At 42.0% G+C, this 21,880-nt stretch overlaps 1 protein-coding gene across 5 annotated transcripts in view; it reads left to right on the top strand.

Annotated features, from left to right (window-relative positions):
• The window catches only part of LOC124005609 (diacylglycerol kinase beta-like), a 60,588-nt gene extending 39,624 nt beyond the window's left edge, over window positions 1-20,964 (top strand). For all 5 annotated transcript variants that reach the window (XM_046315022.1, XM_046315023.1, XM_046315021.1 and 2 more), the window contains 5 exons: window positions 8,742-8,832; window positions 9,934-10,129; window positions 16,507-16,627; window positions 16,798-16,858; window positions 18,601-20,964. In XM_046315022.1, the coding sequence (XP_046170978.1) occupies window positions 8,742-8,832; window positions 9,934-10,129; window positions 16,507-16,627; window positions 16,798-16,858; window positions 18,601-18,708 (577 nt within the window). In that variant the 3' untranslated portion in view covers window positions 18,709-20,964. The remainder of the gene's footprint in view (window positions 1-8,741; window positions 8,833-9,933; window positions 10,130-16,506; window positions 16,628-16,797; window positions 16,859-18,600) is intronic.
• The last annotated feature ends 916 nt before the right edge of the window (window positions 20,965-21,880 follow it).

The raw sequence follows: 21,880 nt of genomic DNA, 5'->3' as shown, positions 1-21,880 counted from the left end.
ATGACCTATAAACAATTAATGAACATGCACCTGTGGAACGGTCGTTAAGACACTAACAGCTTACAGACGGTAGGCAATTAAGGTCATAGTTATGAAAACTTAGGACACTAAAGAGGCCTTTCTACTGACTCTGAAAAACACCAAAAGAAAGATGCCCAGGGTCCTTGCTCATCTGCGTGAACGTGCATTAGGCATGCTGCAAGGAGGCATGAGGACTGCAGATGTGGCCAGGGCAATAAATTGCAATGTCCGTACTATTAGATGCCTAAGACAGCTGATCGTCCTTGCAGTGGCAGACCACATGTAACAACACCTGCCCAGGATCAGTACATCCGAACATCACACCTGCAGGACAGTTACAGGAAGGCAACAACAACTGCCCGAGTTACACCAGGAATGCACAATCCCTCATCAGTGGTCAGACTGTCCTCAATAGGCTGAGAGAGGCTGGACTGAGGGCTTGTAGGCCTGTTGTAAGGCAGGTCCTCACCAGACATCACCAGCAACTACGTCGCCTATGGGCACAAACCCACCGTCGCTGGACCAGACAGGACTGGCAAAAAGTGCTCTTCACTGACGACTCGCGGTTTTGTCTCACCAGGGGTGATGGTCGGATTTGCGTTTATCGACGAAGGAATGAGTGTTACACCGAGGCCTGTACTCTGGCGCGGGATCGATTTGGAAGTGGAGGGTCCGTCATGGTCTGGTGCGGTGTGTCACAGCATCATCGGACTGAGCTTGTTGTCGTTGCAGGCAATCTCAATGCTGTGCGTTACAGGGAAGACATCCTACTCCCTCATGTGGTACCCTTCTTGCAGACTCATCCTGACATGACCCTCCAGCATGACAATGCCATCAGCCATACTGCTCGTTCTATTTGTGATTTCCTGTAAGACAGAAATGTCAGTGTTCTGCCATGGCCAGCAAAGGGCCTGGATCTCAATCCCATTGAGCACGTCTGGGACCTGTTGGATCGAAGGGTGAGTGCTCGGGCCATTCTCCCCAGAAATGTCCTGGAGCTTGCAGGTGCCTTGATGGAAGAGTGGGCTAACATCTCACAGCAAGTCACTGGCAAATCTGGTGCAGTCCATGAGGAGAAGATGCACTGCAGTACTTAATGCAGCTGGTGGCCACACCAGAGACTGACTGTTGCTTTTAATTTTGATCACAACTTTTTTCAGGGACACATTATTCAATTTCTGTTAGTCACATTTCTGTGGAACGTGTTCAGTTTATGTCTCAGTTGTTGAATCTTGTTATGTTCATACAAATATTTACATATGTTAAGTTTGCTGAAAATAAACGCAGTTGACAGTGAGAGGACTTTTCTTTTTTTGCTGAGTTCAGTATGAGCTGAGCTTTGCAACAGAAAAGTTCCAATGACAAGGACATTTTTTATAAACTCAGATAAAATGATTAGAGCTATCCCAGAAAACCGGGAACATTCCCAGAACATTAGCTAAGATTCCCATTAAGTTCTAGTTAGGGTTGTATTAACATTATGATGATAACATCCCAAAAACATGAAAATAATGTTTTTGATAACAACATTTAATTAAATGGATGAAATGAAATGCTGTGTGTCTGTATCACTTTGTAGTTGGCCAACAATACAATCTTAAAATTCAAATTGCCATTAAATCTATAGGGAAACATAATTGGGATGTATTCCAATCTGCTTTCTTATGCTTCAAGGAACTAGAAATATGTATGCTGAGAATGTTGTGATAATATTAGGTAAAACTTTAATATAACATTTTCTAAATGTTCTTGAAATTTTCTGAGGGCTTCCAAGACAATGTTAGTCTGGAGGCGAAAGAAACTCACAGCTGTTTAGGCGAGGTGCTGGCTAGCGGAGTAGAACACTTGAAGAAGATAAGGCGAGCCGTACACTCTAGGAGTTCAGATGCAAAAATGTAATAACCAATGTTTCGAAAGACTGTCTTCATAAGGGTACCTCCAAGACCAGGTCAAATATATATTGTGTGAACATCAATGGAATAGTATGCTAAACCTAAAACAAATAAAAGTAATAAAAACAGACTCATTTGCAAATTGTGGAACACTGTGCAACATTGTGGTTATGTTCTATGCAGCCTTTTAAGTACAATATGTGAGAATCACAAGAATATTCTTGCAACATCCCAGACAACTCCCATAACTTAATACAATGTTCTGGAAACCTTTAAAAAAATGGACCAGGTGTTTTGTCAACATTCTTAAAACATTAAGGGAATGTCGTGTCCAACCTAACTTAAACATTGTATAAACGTCATCACAACTGATCATATCTTGTACCCACACTGTTCCCATAACCTAATTAAATGTTCTGGGAACCTTTTAAGAACTCGCACGCTGTTCTGTCCACATTCTTGCAACACCAACGGAACGTTTTGTGCACCCTGAGACAAACATTATCTGAATGTCAGGACAACTGGACAGTTTGTGTTTTGGGAATCTTGTGATATCCCCACAATGTTCCGACAATTTAGTGAAACATTCTGGGAACCTTTTAAAGGCAGGCTAAATGTGTTCTGGGAATGATCTTGCAACATCAGGCGAATGTTTCATACAAACTCATCAAGACTGAACCGTTTTTGTGTTATGAGAACAATTTTAGTTTGCTGAGATGATACTGATATGATAATTACACCCAGGGATAATGTTCTTGTAGTTTAAACCCATTTCATTCTACTGTTTTTATTTGGAATATCTCTTTAAGAAAGGGGAGACGACACAACACAGGCCATTTTTCAAGCTGCCAGTCAGAGTTGTAAGCACTCGGGGCGGTGTCATGTTAAACAAAACAGTGCATTGATGCAATGCACAAAGACTTGGTTATGTCAATGTGATATTTATCACCTCTGATCAAAAATAAATTAGTGTGAAAATAAGGTCATAGATCATGGGGGCTTAGATGAAGTGTCAGAGGGAAAAATCAATGGCGCTGTGCCTCGTGCTAACAGTGGACAGTAGAAAGAGCATTGAAGAGTATTACATGGCGCTGTGCCTCGTGCTAACAGTGGACAGTAGAAAGAGCATTGAAGAGTATTACAAGGTGCTGTGGCCTGGGGAGAGCCTAGCCATGCTACACTGAAGCCTGTTTGCCTTTGACACTTTTTAATACAGTGACAAGACAGGGGTTTATAAAGTAGATGAGTTGACTGATGAGGGGAGAACAGGGGCATAATACTGTGTTAAGTCTGCGCAGGCGAGCTGCTTGCTTCAGTGGTTGGTGAAACCTGAGACAGTGTTGTCTTTTGACATTGCAGTTGTAGCTACAAATTGTCTCTCGTGCACTCAGTGGTGTAACAAGTACCTTTCTTTGTTTACCTGATCTTCAAAATGAATTTACATTTGCGATATATTATAAGTTATGATATTATGGACACACTCTGGTTAATGAAACCCCTTTATATGAACTTTTATTGCAAAGTCAAACCTCTTGACCCACATTAAAAATATCAGCCTGTTCAGACGATCATTTTCAGTTGATTCTCCATTGATCCTCAATGGCCATCTCATTGGAGCTTCTCCCTGTTCCAGCTGGGTTTCAGATCATGGTGCTGAGCGCCAGTCTATCAGCACATAAAGGATGGGAATCCGATGGGGCCAATGGGATGCTCCTAATTATCTAATGAGCAGGGAGATAAGGCCGTGATTTGTTGCCATGGCTCTCTTGTTAGGTTAAGTGGAGGGAATCGACAGGACAGTCAGATGTCGACTATCAATTCCATTTATTCCCATGTTTAACTACTACACAAAGTTGTAGACGCCAAAGTGCTGCGTTTTGGTTTTGGTTATATTGTACTGTAAAGAAGTCAATGTGTAGTAGTATATATTCAGTAGTATACATTCAGTAGACTTGGGGACGACAAAGTGCTGCGTTTTGGTTTTGGTTACAGTAAAATATAACCTTGATATAGTACTATAATTGTGAATTTGCTGTAACAACTACTGTATGTTTTTACAAGTGTTTTAGACATCCTAAGTGGAGGGAACAAACGGGACATTCAGATGTCAGCTATCTATTCCCATTTTTAACTACTACAAAGTCGACTTGAGACTCTCTAGAAAGTGCCATGTCTGGTGTTGGTTATATTGTACTGTATGTGCTGTGTGTACTGTATGTGCTGTGTTTTAGACATACTGTATTAAGCTTATTAAGCCTATTACTGTGATGATATGGGGTGCACTGTACAAAAAGGTAGTGCACGTCAGAGGAGATGAGTTTGCCTCTCATGTAAACAGAGAGAAACTTTCCGCCTGGCAACCAAATAATACAGCTGCTTGGAGACCTGGGTAGTTCCCCTGTGTCTAGAGGACGCTATGCTTCAGATGTGCGAGGGCCTCTTGAAAATAACAAAAACAAACCCCCAATCCAACAGCTTCAGAAAGACTGCACATCGAGGTTTCAGCCTGCTTTGAATAGACTCGTGAATAGGCCACTGCATTTGTTTGCTTGCAAATTATGCTCACGTCTGTATTTGTGTTTTGTCTACAACAGGAGTGTGTTTTCGTTCTCGGCTGTCATAGACAGGTTTCTCAAGAGAAGGAACCAGACCTGGGTTCAAATAGTATTTGAAATAGCCTACATTGCGCATTTGCTTTAGCCTGCTTTAGCCTAGGTCGGGAGGGTGAGGGGGGGGTTGTGCACTTTTGGGACTTTTCTATTAGTACATTTCAACAGGCAAGTTCAATCAAGCACAATTTGAGTAATTTAAATGATTTCAAATCATATTTGAACCTAGGTCTGCTAAGCACACAGATTTATGGTGAGGTTTGCACATGGAGCCCAGGGCAGCTGTTGGAAGTCATGTTAGAGAGATGCTAAATGTGTTATTGTGTAGTAGGCCCTCTCAGCATGCCCCCATGTCTCCCTCCACTGTCTCTCTCTCTCTTTCGCTCTCTCTTTTTCTCTCCCTTTCTCTCCTTTACTCCTCTCTTCCCGCACCTATTGACCATCTTGCACATTATAAATCAACATCGAGCCGGGCTATCCTGCAAGTGGCTAATGAAAGCTAATTTATAAAGCGGCTAAATGGTCCTGACAAAACTCCTAATGAGGAAATCAATAATTTAGTGATTGTTACTTTGCTTACACTAATACATCCCGCTAGTAAGGCTTTGATTCCTAGCGAAAAGAAGGCCATTTTTTATTGCATTCAGTTCTGCATGTCAGCACTGTTGTAAGGTTGTTTTTCTCTCTCTCCATGATGATAAATCATCTGTTGCGGTCTCTGGCTAAATTAACCAATGGCTGTGAGGTGTGCTTTCAAAGAACTCTCGAAAGAAAGTCAAGCATTTCGCTATAAAGAGACATTGGTGCTCATAAACTTTCTCGATATGGATGTGATGCTATGAATGTTAGAGCAGCATTCAGTCCACAATCAATTACATTTTTTATTTATTTATTTTACCTTTATTTAACCAGGCAAGTCAGTTAAGAACATATTCTTTTCTTCAATGACGAATGAAATCAGATGTTATTGGTCACATACACATGGATAGCAGATGTTATTGCGAGTGTAGCAATGCTTGTGCTTCTAGTTCCGACAGTGAAGCAATATCTAACAAGTAATATCTAACAATTCCACAACAACTACCTAATGGAATAAGGAATGGAATGGAATGAGAATATATACAGTTGAAGTCGGAAGTTTACATACACCTTAGCCAAATACATTTAAATTTAGTTTTTCACAATTCCTATTTAATCCTAGTAAAAATCCTCTGTCTTAGGTCTGTTAGGATCACCACTTTATTTTAAGAATGCGAAATGTCAAAATAATAGTAGAGAGAATGGTTTATTTCAGCTTTTATTTCTTTCATCACATTCCCAGTGGGTCAGACATTTACATACACTCAATTAGTATTTGGTAGCATTGCTTTAAATTGTTTAACTTGGGTCAAACATTTTGGGTAGCCTTCCACAAGCTTCCCACAATAAGTTGGGTGAATTTGGGCACATTCCTCGTGACAGAGCTGGTGTAACTGAGTCAGGTTTGTAGGCCACCTTGCTCGCGCACGCTTTTTCAGTTCTGCCCACAAATGTTCTATAGGATTGAGGTCAGGGCTTTGTGACGGCCACTCCAATACCTTGCCTTTGTTGTACTTAAGCCATTTTGACACCTTTGGAAGTATGCTTGGGGTCATTGTCCATTTGGAAGACCCATTTGTGAACAAGCTTTCACTTCCTGACTGATGTCTTCAATATATCTAATTTTCCTACCTCATGATGCCACCTATTTTGTGAAGTGCACCAGTCCCTCCTGCAGCAAAGCACCCCCACAACATGATGTAGCCACCCCCGTGCTTCACGGTTGGGATGGTGTTCTTCGGCTTGCAAGCCTACCCCTTTTTCCTCCAAACAGAACGATGGTTATTATGGCCAAACAGTTCTATTTTTGTTTCATCTGACCAGAGGCCATTCCTCCAAAAAGTACAATCTTCGTCACCATGTGCATTTGCAAACCGTAGTCTAGCTTTTTTATGGCGGTTTTGGAGCAGTGGCTTCTTCCTTGCTGAGCGGCCTTTCAGATTATGTTGATAAGGGAATTATTTTACTGTGGATATAGATACTTTTGTATTCGTTGAAAAACAAGTTTTAATGACTCCTACCTAAGTGTATGTAAACTTGTGACTTCAACTGTAAATATATGGATGAGCAATGACAGAGTGACATGGGCTAAGATGCAATAGATAGTATAGAATACAGTATATACATTTGAGATGAGTAATGCAAGATATTTAAACATTATTAAAGTGGCATTATTAAAGTGACTAGTGTTCCATTTATTGAAGTGGCCAATGATTCAAGTCTGTATGTAGGCAGCAGCCTCTCTGTGCTAGTGATGGCTGTTTAACAGTCTGATGGCTTTGAGATAGAAGCTGTTTTTCAGTCTCTCGGTCCCAGCTTTGACGCACATGTCCTGACCTTGCCTTCTGGATGGTAGCAGTGTGAACAGGCCGTGGCTCGGGTGGTTGTTGTCCTTGATGATCTTTTTGGCTTTCCTGTGACATCGGGTGCTGTAGGGATCCTGGAGGGCTGGTATTATGCTCCAGGTGATGCGTTGTGTAAACCACACAACCCTCTGGAGAGCCCTGCGGTTGTGGGTGGTGCAGTTGCCGACTGGATGCTCTCAATTGTGCATCTGTAAAAATTTGTGAGGTTTTTAGGTGACAAGCCAAATTTCTTCAGACTCCTGAGGTTGATTAATGCCTCATTAAATTAACTTATTAAACTTAACTCCAATGTGTACTACATGTACAGTACAGAATCTACAAAGAGTAGCTAATATTCCTCAGACTGCTCCATCTGTTTTTTTTTCTTAGCACATCTTGATAGATATCTTCTTTCCCCACTTAATTCTTGCTCGAAGGGGGATGAGCTGTGAGTTATTATGAATCTTTCAAGGCTCACTAACTCTATGGGCAGAGTGCAATAAGTTGAGACAAGTAATCTTTGCTGGCCAAACTGTGGCTACCAGAGCGTTTAGTAATATTGATTCACCTTGTAGGCCTTTTAAGCCTGGAGAGTCTATAAAAATCCTGTCTTCATAGAGAATTTTATTCTCTGTTCTGTATGTTCATTTCCCTTTGTGTATTAGGCCTACAGTTCTCCATTCTCACTCAGCGGTCCACGTGGAGTATTTCAGAGTTTCTATTTGCTTTGTTTTACAGCTTGCTCTGTCTTAAGATGTAGCCTACATTCTGCACCAATCTTCAGATTAACGTCTGGGACAGTATTCATAAAGCATCTCAGAGTAGGAGTGTTGGTCTAGGATCAGTTTGACCTTTTAGATTGTAATGAATGGACAGTGGGGACCAGATCCTAGATCTGCACTCCTGCTCTGAGACGCTTAATAAATACAAGCCGGCTCAGTAAAGTAAAAGCATACAGCTCTATACAGAGTATCACACTGTTATAAAGACAGATGGTGACTCTAACTAGCAGGGTCATTGATCATCAGGCTTAGCTCTGGGATCATGTGTCCCTAGGAACCAGGAGCAGCACCCCAGTCCTCGGTTAATTGAAGGGCCAGTTAGATTACCCTCTCTCACCCCTTGCTGTGTTTTAATGCAAGGTACCCACCCCACATACGCTAGTGGTTAATCGGCTTTACGTTAGTCTTTGGGCTTCTACGTGTGTGAGACATGATTAATGAGTGACGTATGTTTTTGGAGATTGGATTTTGTGAATATGTTTTAAAATCCAATATCAAATGTATTTTATATTCTCAAACAATGGTGGATGGTATTCACGGTAACGGGTTATAAGGCAGCAGGTAGCCTAGCGGTTAGAATGATAGCGGTTGATGATTTGAATACCCAAGCCAACAAGGTGAAAAAATTGTCGACGTGCCCTTGAGCAAGGCCTTTAACCCTAATTTGCTCCATGGGCGCCGTACTACTATGGCTGACCCTGTAAAACAACACTGCACCTCTCCTGTGTATATGACGATAAAACATTTGTTTATTATTAGATGGTGGAGAATACTTCCAAGTCAATTCTGAAAAGTCTGAAATAAATATATTTCTGACAAACTACATCAATCAATGCTATTATAGAGAGCTATTCCATAAAACCCAGACTAACTAAAAGCGAGAAATTGCGAGGAGAGAGGGAAATCACTTCAACCACTTTTTGTATTGCTGACTGTATGGCAGTAGATTTTGATGTGGGGAGAGAGAGATTTTCCTCCTAGTCCCCTTACACTTCTTGTTGTCTTGTTTTTCAGAACAAAGAATAAGCTGTGGTATTTTGAGTTTGGCACTTCTGAGACCTTCTCGGCCACATGCAAGAAGCTCCACGACTTTCTGGAGGTTGAGGTAAGTACAACTGCCTGCTTTCAATTTTGGGAGATTGGGACTGAGTATTTTTATGCCATTTAATCCTATTACTTGTCACCTTTTTAATTGCACTACTGTGTAATGAATATGTAATAATTCAACATAAACTACTCTCACTTGTACTGTTCTCTGCAACAATAACACATACTGTTAACATGCTAAATGAAGTCTTTTGAAAGCAGACACAATGCAGTGAGAACAAGAAGCAAAAAGTAAAGCACCTAGGTACAATCTCCCTGGGAGAAAGAATAATGCCTCTAATCTAGTGCACACCATTTTAAGACACTGAGCACCAGCCACCTCCTGATCCACAAATAGCCTTCCATTTGTACCAATTTCAGTCTTGAAGTGTTGAGGAGGGAGGGAGGCATCCCCTCTACCCCTCCCACTCCCCTAACGGATACTCAGCCCAACACACAGGTAATTATCCCGGCACGGCCCTGCTGTGTGTGATATTGAGGGATAATGAAGGTGGTGTCTATCTGATCCATCTCCCCCTCCTCAGAGCCATCAGCGGTGGTAGAGGTCTTCATTAATTAGCCGTGGATGGCTACTTAGTATGGTACTGAAGGGGAGCAGGTTCGGTGTGGAATACATGCCATGTATATAACTCCACTGAGAGGGAGGACAGAGAAGTGGCCTTTTATTACACATCTGGCAACTGAGGGTATTCCTAATATGGATGCTGTACTAGTATAAGGTTGTTAGGAGTCATGGCTGGTGGCAGGTCCCCTTCTGGTGGACATTTACACCTTGTCAAAGATCAAATGGCTTCGACATAAACTGTTAATCATCACTCAGCAGTGAACACTGTCAGATGAGCGTGGTAAAGTTTTGAAAACACCTAACTGAGAAGCTCTGGCTCAAGCAAAATTAGCATGATCTACTTAACATTATTTTATTGCTACACAAATGTTTCAAGAGGAACACTTTGATTATTGATATGATGTAATCACTCTCTCTTGCTCCCTCCATTTTCCCCCTCCTCTCTCTCTCTCTCTCTCTCTCTCTCTCTCTCTCTCTCTCTCTCTCTCTCTCTCTCTCTCTCGCTTTCTTTCCTGACCCTTGTCCTTTGTAAAGTGCGATGGCATCACTCTAGACCTAGACAGCATCTCTTTGGAAGGCATCGCCATTTTAAACATTCCCAGCATGCATGGCGGCTCCAACCTGTGGGGTGAGAGCAGGAAAAGGCGGAGCAACCGCCGGGGAGGGAAGAAGACCCAGGATAAGAGGACAACAGTGCTGGACCCCAAAGAGCTTCAATTTGCTGTCCAAGGTAGCTATCGTAATGATGGATACTGGTGAATTTGAAATGTATTTATTGCAATTCCAACTTTGAGGAAACATTGTTCACATTGTCACATTTATTTTACATGGGGTATTTTACATAGGTCCTTTAAGGTCTTTTAAAATGTCAAAGGCTTGCTCATATTCAGGTATGCCTCTTACAGATCAGTACTACAACCAAACAAACACCGGATAACAGCCTTGAAATGCTACAACTCAATGGCTGATCGGCTGCCATTTTGTGTATAGTTTTGTTAGCATAGAAGACCCTTTCTCCTAATAACCTGTGACACTAAGAGGCAAGACCTTGTCCAATCAGAGACAAACTTTGGGACAAAGTTTTCCCTGGCGCTGGTATGAATATTTCACCAATGACAAGTTGAATCACAGTGCTTAGATTTGGTTTGGGATGAAGGGGTGCGGTTTAATGTCACTGTTTCGCACTGTCACTTGACTGGTAATGGCTTGTGTAGGTGGAAGTGGACAACCTTGTGTAATGGGAGCAGACTGAAGGAGCTCAGTGTCAATTCTGCTGCCTTTATGGGCACTGAATACAGAAATATGTCAGATGGGAAGCCCATCAAGGAGAATCTATGAATTAACACACATTATTGTTTAGGAGGAGTTAAGGTCAGCCGGTAAACTGATGAACTGTCTACTCATGTCTAGTTTGCAGATGATCACCTTAGTCACTGGTTAAGTTCCTGTAAACACGCATTTATCACCTTCTTAGGCAATACTATGTCGAGGGTTGTCCTCACATGGAGCAGCATCATGTAGGGAAGTGTAATTCACAGTGGACTAGGGCTACCGCTTACACCTCGATCACAGCGACAGCGTCACTGCGTTTTGGTACACCAGAAGTACATTCATTTCCAACGGAACGCTGCTTTTGCTTTGCAGCATCCCATTGCAGAGGCAGTTGCAGTGAGTTCTGTGAGGTGCATGCTTTGGAGTTATCAAACACATCATCAAGTTGTATGTGTAGACCGCTTGACAGAAATGGGGAGTGTTAAACTTTTGTTGCACACATGTCCTGATGATCATACGTACCATTGTGCGCAATGATGCTGTAGCTGTGATCAAGGTGTTTATATTAGAAGGTGTACAGTATTTTATTGCAAGGGCATTGGATCTTAATTTGACCAGCATTGTTGTAGCAAAATAATAGATTTAAACGCTTAGTCCATAATGTTGCTTGATTGGTGGTTAGGCTATTAGTTGGAAAAAAGTATGCCACATGAAAAGTGCTTTACTGTTAATACAACCGTGTTTTAGTGCGGGTTTTCAGTGAATTTATGTAAATCACTAAACTAATCTGCCTTTCCTGCACCGCAGGAAGATTCTCAGCAACAAAAGTGATCAAATTAAGATTCTACATCAGTAGAATGTGGTAGTATTTTGCTGGTGTATTATGTCCAGGCTTGATTAGATCATAGATCACCCAAATCAGATTCATACAGTGCATAGTGAAAGTCAAATCACACAAGACTGGGTATGTGACAATTTTTCATTGTCAAATGTGCAATCATACCAAGGATGTTTTCATGAATTAGTACCACTGCGGTGTACACTGCACTGTATAATAGGCAACCCATTGACTACATACTCTGGGATGTATCCTCCCCAGTTAAAATCAAAGTACCAAATCCATTATGTGCTTCACCAACAGTGAAGTATCGAGGAGATTCCCCCTGCTCTTTAATTTCAGTCAATACGAGTCAAGCACTGATGAATGCACCCATTTGGATCATGCATGTTCTTTCTAATAACCTAGGGCATCATCCATTTCACTGAGTTCTACTCTTATAGACTGGGAGAGAGGCAATGGACAGAGCCTTAGAAATGACAGCTTTGGCAAGGGGGGTTAAGATGGTAGTGGTGGTCGGAGATGATCAATTCACACCCCATCGATACACTACAATAGTCCTTCCCTTCCGTTAATTCACCCACATATCATTTGATTTGGTGCAAATCATTTTGTTTTGTTTTATCCTAACCCTCAGCCTGAACCTGAACAGGCACTTAGTGGCCAGTGAGTGAGTGCTGGTTGCTGGTTGCCCTTGCTGAAGGTGTGCTCAAGATGAGAGGCCCATCTTGTCAGATCAGAGAATGGAGTATTAGAGGGGCCCATAAACACCGAGTGCATTAGCCTGGGGGGGCTGTGGTGGGGCTGGGGGGCTGTGGTGGGGCTGGGGGTCGTGGGGGCTGGGGGCTGTACACGTACCCAGAGCACAGAGTGCGAAGTGTGGATCAAACTGGGGGAAAAAACGACTGACCTTTCTGGAGCTGTTAAGTCATCCCGCTGTTGACGCCAGGAGACAAGCCCCTCAGGTGGAAGGGAATGGCTCGGGGTGAATTATTTAGAACGGGGACAGAGGGGAGTGGCAATGGGGCGAGGGGGGGGACTGATTCCCTGAGACATGTACCATGGAGATTCTAAAGGTGGTCTCAACGTTGTTCACCCACTCCCTCTCTGTCACTCTGCATGTTGTCAGTGGAGTAGAGACTGCCCTGGACAGGTATTTGACAATGACAAGGATTCTGGGACTAATCGTGCACTGTGACAACTCGATTATGAGGCGTGGGCTGCCTAATATAGGACTTGGCTGTGTGTGTGTAAGCCACTGTAACATCTCTGTGACTCAGTCTTGTCTTCTATCTGAGATAAGTCATGTCGATGTGCGATCAGGAACGATTTGGTCTTTATTTAGTCCCCTCTTTTAAAACAGATTGTTTTGAAACCACTATGAGTGTAAAACTACATTTGTATTATTTGTATGACTGTATTTTCCATTTATCTACAAGGACAAGTTTTAGTGCAAGCGATTAACCAAAATCAAGACCACGTTAACCACATGAGAGAGAAATGTACACAACACTACTACGAGTGATAGAGATAGAGACAGTTTGTGAAAGTATGCCTTATCTATTTTGAAGAACTCGTAAAATGATTTCTTCAGACAGCTCTGCAGCATACTTGGGCAGGCTAGCCTAGCTAAACAAGATGACAACAGACAGTACAGTATGGCCAGAGAGAGATGAGATGATGACTTTAAGGAATGAAAAATAATAAAGCCATCAAATAAAAATTAAGTAATATACACAACAGAAATGTTGTATTATTTCATAGTAAATTGCTATGTTTCTAATGATGTCTACCCAGTGTGAACCTGACAGAGACAATATTTTAAATGTTTTGGCGATTGAATTATCACTATTTTTGGCTTTGGAATTTCCATAAAAAAACTCTAAAATCGGGGCCTCCCGGGTGGCGCAGTGGTTAAGGGCCCTGTACTGCAGCGCCAGCTGTGCCAGCAGAGACCCTGTGTTTGCACCCAGGCTCTGTCGTAACCGGCCGCGACCGGGAGGTCCGTGGGGCGACGCACAATTGGCCTAACGTCATCCGGGTGAGGGAGGGCTTGGCCGGTAGGGATATCCTTGTCTCACCGCGCACCAGCGACTCCTGTGGCGGGCCGGGCGCAGTGCGCGCTAACCAAGGTTGCCAGGTGCATGGTGTTTCCTCCGACATATTGGTGCAGCTGGCTTCCGGGTTGGATGCGCGCTGTGTTAAGAAGCAGTGCGGCTTGGTTGGGTTGTGTATCGGAGGACGCATGACTTTCAACCTTCGTCTCTCCCGAGCCGGTACGGGAGTTGTAGCGATGAGACAAGATAGTAGCCACTAAACAATTGGATACCACGAAATTGGGGAGAAAAAGGGGGGAAAAAAACAACATCTAAACCAATAATTTTTTTGTAATGCATCATGCCAAAACATTCAACCGAAACTGCACCGACCACAAAAATCACTAATCGCTCAACACCAACAAGTTTTTATTTCTGCAAGATCTATGTTTCCACTTCACCCTCCACCTTTTGCCCATTTAAACACTGCATGATGAGTGGATGACGGTCTTCTCTCAGAGCGCTTGATGATATGTCCCAAAACCTCTCCGCTATGACCAACTCTCAACCAATAACACATGACCAGAATGTAGTAGACAGATAAGTGAGAGCAGAGCCATATATTTACATGGCTCTGAGTTAGAGAAACCTTTCCGGAAGTGCTGGTGTAACTAGTGTTGCCCTTTAAAAAAAAAATCACTTCACAAGAAGAAAGAAAAATACATCTTTAATCGGTCTCTCTCGTCTGACACGTGCAACCAGTGCCTCTGAGCTCATCCTTTTCAAATCTGGGGAAACTGGAGACTGTTCTTTCTTCCATGACTATAGACTACAGACCAGGCTATAGTTATGCACCCATCACTATTATTAAACGGGCACTGCACTGGTTGTAACAGTCAGATAGTATTATACAGGCATTTATTCATCCTTAAGTGTCACCTTTGCCTCAATCTAAGTAACGTAATAATAAAATCCCCATCAAAATCTGTCAGTTTAAGCTAGAGCTTAAACTGTTTTTTTTTTGCATGGGCTGTGTCTCAATCCACCTCATCTGCCGATTTCGGCCTTGGAAGGTGGCAGAGCTACAGCAGTGTTTGTCAGACCATGAGACATCCCGAAAATCAGTCTTCTCAAGAAAACGTCTGTAGTGTCCCGAACAGTTTGGACTACAAACGAATATGACTTCACTATGGAAAAGGGAGTCTCTCGCGACCGCGATGTTCTCCATTATGCTCTACTGACCTCCTCAAGTCTCACGGGACTCATCTGAAGTACAAACTAATGGAAGTAGTTTTGTGCCACAGAAAATAGTTGAATATTTAGCAAATTCATGAATGTGTTATTCATGCATTTCTATGGACTATAGTAGTAAAGGCCATATTTAATATTTTCCCAAATTATTTTATTTTATTTTTGGGGGATTCAATTCTAAATCAAATAGCTAAATGATCCATGGTATGACCATGTTAAAATAATTAAAAATGTTAGCTTAGTCCCTCACCCCTCCCCCAACGGCATAAACTTAAACAACTGAAGTAGCCTCATGAAAATACTAATACAACCACCACTGTTTATGATAATCATATACCAATCGTTTGCTATTTTCAAGAATAGACAAATTCAAAGCCTTATGAAGCCATATGTCCATTGACAACCTCCCTGCCCTGACCTTGGTTACTGAGAGCAGAGCACACTCCTGGCCCACAGTAAGCACTCGGGGTATACTATATGACCTGTGTGTAGCCCCGGGCAACCAGGAATCTCCACACGTTTATCCATTGCCGTGGTGACGCTGTCCATCGTGCGTGTCAGCCAGGGGCTCTGTGAGCCAGCAGCGCTAACGTGACAAGGCATGCTGGGGGGGGGGGCAGTATCAGTGGGCTAGCACATTGTGTACACACACACACACACACACACACACACACACACACACACACACACACACACACACACACACACACACACACACACACACACACACACACACACACACACACACACACACACACACAGGCATGGAGGCAGGCATAAACACACACACAGGTGTGAACACACACGTATTCACACACAAGCACACACGTGCGAACGCACACAAACACGTGCGAACGCACACAAACTCTCTTTTTAGCTCTCATGCCAGGGCAAGCTCTCCATTCACAATTTAACACAGAGGGTGCCGACCCAGCCTGTTGCTATAGTTACAGCTGGACACTACCCCTCAACAGTAACATCCATAGAAATGAAAATATGGTTGATTTATATACTGTGTCAAAGGCATCACTCAAACATCTTAGAAGCCCTCAACATCAGCCTGACCCTAGCAGCAGCAACCTAGCATTAGAAACAGCACCATACAGCACGATCAATGACAGCATGCTAGTTTGTTCTACCATACCCACCAAGTCCCTAAAATGGGTCTTAGTTTCAATTAGTGTCTCTCTGCACTCCCAACAGGGCTTAATTTGCGGAGGGGTAGTCTGAGAGTAGGAGGAGTAACAGGCCCGCTGAAACAGATGGGCTCAGCGCGACACTGGGCTTCCAGCAGGGGCAAAATCAATGCTCATAACTTCAAAACAGAAAATAAATTAATAATTATAGGAAGACAAGATTGCTTTGCATTGCCTGTGCAATCTAATTAATAGGTGTTTTGTTTATGGCTGCTGGTTGTTGTTCTTGTTGCTTCTTTTTTCCTTTCAACAGTGAATATTCAGACTTCAGAGAGCGGAAGGCAAACTGTGCACCTTGAAAATGAAGCACACTTCCTTTTTGCCTCTTTTATCCCTCCTGTTCTCATCTTTCATCTTCTTCTTCTTCTTCTTCTTACTCAAGATGCATGGATTCCAGAGTTAACCAATGGCTTGATTTAGGATCAATTCAAACTGTAATGCTCGGCTCAACAAGCTGGTCGAGAGATGGTCTGAGTTCTATGTGTGGCTGTGTTTATGTCTCCGTGTCTGTTAGACCCGTCAGACCAGCTGTTGGAGGTGGTGGGTCTGGAGGGAGCCATGGAGATGGGACAGATCCACATCGGCCTGAGGAGCGCAGGAAGACGCCTGGCCCAGTGCTCCTCGGTCACCATCAGGTCGGTACCCCTTGACCACAACCACTGATCACTGTCTGACCACAGTCGACCTTCTTTAATCCCATCCAGCCGTTTTGAACACTGACAACAACATAGAAACAATCTAGATAGAAGACATGACAGAAGTCAAGAATCATGTTTTAAGGGGGATTTTTGTTTGTCATTGTCAGGACCACCAAAGCCCTCCCCATGCAGATTGATGGAGAGCCCTGGATGCAGACTCCCTGTACTGTAAGTCATGTCAATGTTCTGTGTATTGTGGTATTAATGCATGTAGAATGTGCGGCACACAGGTGGTTCATATAGAAAGTTCATCATCTAATTGTCACTATGCTCCCACATAAGAGATGAATGCTTTAAAGTACCCCGGCAGAAGGTTCTCGAGAGGGAAGTTGCATTGTTTTAAATATTTGTAATTTATCATAACTGACATGTAATAACACGACCCTTTCTTTGAATGTATTCACCTGGTCCCTCAAACTACTCCCCTGCACAAGTACAAGTGTTTGTTTTGTTTTACGTTTTGTTCACTTTTCAAAATGAAATGGCTCAATTTGTGCTGATTAAACCAGTGTTTGCTTTTAATTACAATCTGACAGCATCACAGATGAAGTGGAGCCAGAATTTACATACAGATCTTTCAGTTATTATGGGAGAATCTAGTGCATGACAAAACAAGTAGTTTGTAAGTGCACTTGTGTCTGTTGGCAAAACTCCACAAATCAAAGTTAGGCTCTGACAATACATAATTGTGTGTTGGATGATTTCCATGGTGAGTTACAGACGTCTCGATGCTGAATTTTGAATCGGTCAACCTGTTAAAAGTTCATTAAAATGATTAACAACAACAGTTATGCAAATCATGTCTCGCATACATAAGATAATTAACCACATTCATTTGCACTTATAACATGTATTACTACATCTCTATTGTACACTGGAATAACCTTTTAAAGGGCCATACATTTTTTTTAAAGTATAAATAATCATGGATTATTGACGACTATAACTTGTAAATTCCTTAATTATCTTAGTTTAACCGTTGTACAGCATCAGAACCCAAAATATACTTTTGTTTTACTCCATTGTTTGTAAACCAGTCAGTTGTAAACAAACACTGACCGTGTAGCTTTAAAACATGGTTAAAACTCTCATTTTGATCTGATGGATGGTCAGTCCCAGTATTGATAGCATTGTTTGGTTACGTTCTCCAGCACCATCCCTCAGCTATTTACCAAAACAGTGGCAGGGTAGCCACTTTGTTGTGCTTTGCAGATTGCCCCTTTTAATTCATCTATTTGACAATGAGTATCAATTTCTTTACCATAAAATACAAAACTCTTATAGCCCTTTAAGCTTTCAAACACGGCCGGCTTCTCTTTCAAGTCCTTGTTTTGTGCTGAACCTTTTTTTGACCTCAATTCTCGTGGAAAGGTTCATTTGTCAACGAAATGATACTCCAGTAACATTCAGTTCGGTCACGTTGAATATGATTTGGACATCAAGCCCACGCACAATAGCGGCCACTACAGTGTTAGAGTTCATGGACGATGAACGGCACGCGTCTCTTTGAAGTAGAAGGGTTTCTTTTATGCTGATGATACTGTTCACCTTGCTCATTATTCTTGTTTATACTGCGAGGGCTATAGCGTAATGAGCTGCGTCCAGGTCAGGGCATACCTTGATGGTTGATATTTACCTTCTCATTGATCTGTGGTAGTTTCACTTGTTCTTGTTCTTCTGACATACTAATAGCGTCTAATACTCATAGAATTCAAGCATCAAGCTTTTCTCTGTGGTCGCTAATTGGAATGGTAAGATTACATTATTACACAGGCCATGACCTCCCTTGCTGTACAGTGTACAGGTATGTTCAGTGGGTCCGTGTTCTCCATGTTATGAAAGCATTCACCCAACCATAGCATACCACCATGTAACTCTGTCCTGTTTCCCTCACTCTCTGTCCACACCAGATTGAAATAGTGCATAAGAACCAGGCCCCGATGTTGATGGGTCCCCCACAAGGCAACAGCTTCTTCTCCTCTGTGATCCGACGAACATGCAGCGAGAGCAAAGACTGAGAGAGAGAGAGAGACTTAGCCTTCGTCCTCTTCTCCAGAGAATCAAGCCGTCTTACCCACGGAGGTCGCTAGGTGTGATGCCAGGATGCTAATTTGTTAGCCTAGCTCCATGTGGGTCGCTAGGTTATGATGCTAGGATTCCAATTTGTTAGCCTAGCTCTATTCAATAGCATACTGTAGCTGTGCATGCTACTTCTGCCATAGAAATGTCAGTGCCCCCCTTACTTATTTAGAGTGAGGAACTACAAGGACAGAAGCTTTGGTTCATGATGCGGTGCCACTCCACAATGCCAACACAGTGGTATTGTCATTACATTTACATTTAAGTCGTTTAGCAGACACTCTTATCCAGAGCGACTTACAAATTGGTGCATTCACCTTATGACATCCAGTAGAACAGTCACTTTACAATAGTGCATCTAAATCTTAAAGGGGGGGGGGGGTCCCTCTGGAACAGTTGTTTACCTTTCCAGATTTCAACTTTATACTGTTACGATGGCATGTTTTTTTTCTAAATGTCATTTCTATAGTGGTCTTGTGCAACGTGCCATGTGGATCAAGTCCTTTGAAGGAAGTGACACATTTCTGTCAATCATTGAAAATCATTTGTATGATAAGGTATTGATTTTATGCGGCGTCAATGTTTTGAATGTGTTTGCGTTTGAACACCCCCAATGCATGATGGACATTGGATCACTGTTTATGAGGTGAACATATCTTTCAGGGTGCATAAGGACAGTGATGACATTGAGTTAACATATACTTTAAGCATTTGGTCTAAGTTAACGTTTCAGGTTATTTGCTTCGCATTTCTTCGGGCACTGACTATCTCTTCAATGTTGACTTCATCGGAGAATGGATTTAAGAATCTCAAAGGCTCTGTTAGGTTTCCCACAAAACATGTTTGACAGGTTCTTGCTCAAATGTCTTGCAGCTGGATCATAGAAACGATTTCCATTAAGGCTCATAGACCAATTAAGGGAAATGAATTGGTAACAAACGCATGCACACGTCACATGACATATACACTTTTTCTATATTGCACGGGATATCCAGACAATTTCTTCTAATTGTGCTGTGCACATCTTGAGTTGCATGGATAACCAAGATCTATTTTTGAACGTGGAATTGTACTGTGTTGTTCATTTTGGAAGTAAAACACTTTGTCAGGGTTCAACTACTGCCTTTCTCTCACACTAAATGAAATCATATCAACCTGAAATCAACCTTTTGTGGTCAGGGAGTCCTGTTTTTCAGGGGCAGGTACTCAGGTATTTTTAAGATATAATATTGCTCAAAGGTTTATACACCTAACTATTATTATAGAAAAACCTTTCAATGAATAGAATTGAGTACATCGTGTAGTACAATTATCACAGTCAAGACTCCAGAGCAGGTTTTGACCTCCTTAGGTCATTGATTTGTTCAGTCTTTTCCAGCGGTTTGCCATTGAGCATGTTTACAATACATGACTCATACATGCACACATTAACCAATTAGAACTCAAGTCCAAATGTGAAATTACTATTGACATACTTGAGCTAGAATTGAAGAATCAATCTTGAGAATCAGTCTAATCAATTTGCACGACTGGGTTATTCAGAGACAAGAAGAAGCTCTGCATTCTCCCTCTAGATATCTGCAGAGGCTATTTGGTCTGGCATATAATGTGCAGATAAGTAAGACTAACCATAGGAATGGCCTGATATTGTTAACCTGAACAGTATATTGTATTCTTAATTTTCTGAAATCTATAGTGACTTTTCATTATATTGACATCCTTCGTCCAGTTTTCACCAAAACCTCTGACCCATATCTCAATATAATATACTACCAAAGATAAACAGAACGGAAGGCCATAATCAGATCTCAGATCAGATCCATACACTATATGAAATTCTTCAAATCTGTTACACATGAATGACACCCAAACAGTACATGAATAGATACACGTTTTCAAGTGAACTGCATTCCTGCATGTTGTCTAAGTACATACAATTCAATGATCGAAGATGACTGTATTGGATTTCTGTCTCTGTTCAAAGTCCCACCCTGCTTATGGAAGATTTGGTTCCACCAACTTTTCCATTACTTTGATTTGTATGTGCAGTGTTTGCTTTGTACAGTGAAGTTGTATTTTTGTACACAATGTTATTTTTCTGCGTAAAGCATTGCTCTCCTCTGTAAATCACGCCAATGTGTTCTTCTGTTCAAAAACTGAACAGAACATGAAAACAATTAAATGTTGTCGTTTGACATGCTCACCGACATGTCTTCTTACCTTTGACCCTGTTGACACCTAATGGCACTCAATGGCACAATGTCACCTGAGACGGGTTGACTGTCACCGACAGGACACTCACGATCCTGTTAGTGTTCTTACACCTGCTCTAAAGCTATTTATACAGTGGATACACTCAAGCCATGAGAGATGCCTGTCAAACTTTCTTATGGCTCATGGTATGTCACACTTGACAGTGCTGTGTACAGTTTGCACCCTGATCCTGCGATGACCCTTCAGTGACCCTGTAACATGCTTTTTTCTTGTTGCTTGAGTCAACTAAATCAATATAGGATTAGTCTTAAAATAAATGTCCCTTAACAAATCTAATCATTTCCTTTAGCCTACATTACTTTTAAAATAATGGAAATATTTGTGATTATATTACATCATTTCAATCATAACTCCTCATTCATTATGATCTCATTTATATCTTTACTGTAGGCTTATGTGACACATAAAACAATCAATGCCTTCTGCACAAAGTAACTACATGGTGTTGCTACTAATACAATACAATGTCAAATCTCAACTGGAACACATAGCTAATGTTTGTTTTCCTAACTCTCTAGGGATGAGGCAAATGAGTGTGTTTACCTCTTCGCTTGGTGTCAGATGGACAGGACACCTACGCTTGACCTGTGTTTCTCAGGCCTCCGGGGGGGGGGTTCCACGGGAGTGACAAGATAATTCACTTCCTATCCCCATCAATGTCTTAGGCATCAGGTAGCTTAGCAGTCAGAGCTTTATGCCAGTAACCGAATGGTCGCTGGTTTGAGTACCCGACCCGACAAGGTGAAAAATATGTTGATGTGCCCTTGAGCAAAGCTCTTAGCCCTGATTTTTCTCCAGGGGTGCCGTACTACCATGGCTGACCCGGTAAAACAACAC

Source organism: Oncorhynchus gorbuscha, linkage group LG19 (assembly GCF_021184085.1).
Source record: "Oncorhynchus gorbuscha isolate QuinsamMale2020 ecotype Even-year linkage group LG19, OgorEven_v1.0, whole genome shotgun sequence".
NCBI lineage: Eukaryota > Metazoa > Chordata > Actinopteri > Salmoniformes > Salmonidae > Oncorhynchus > Oncorhynchus gorbuscha.
This window is presented reverse-complemented; position numbering and strand designations above follow the sequence as displayed.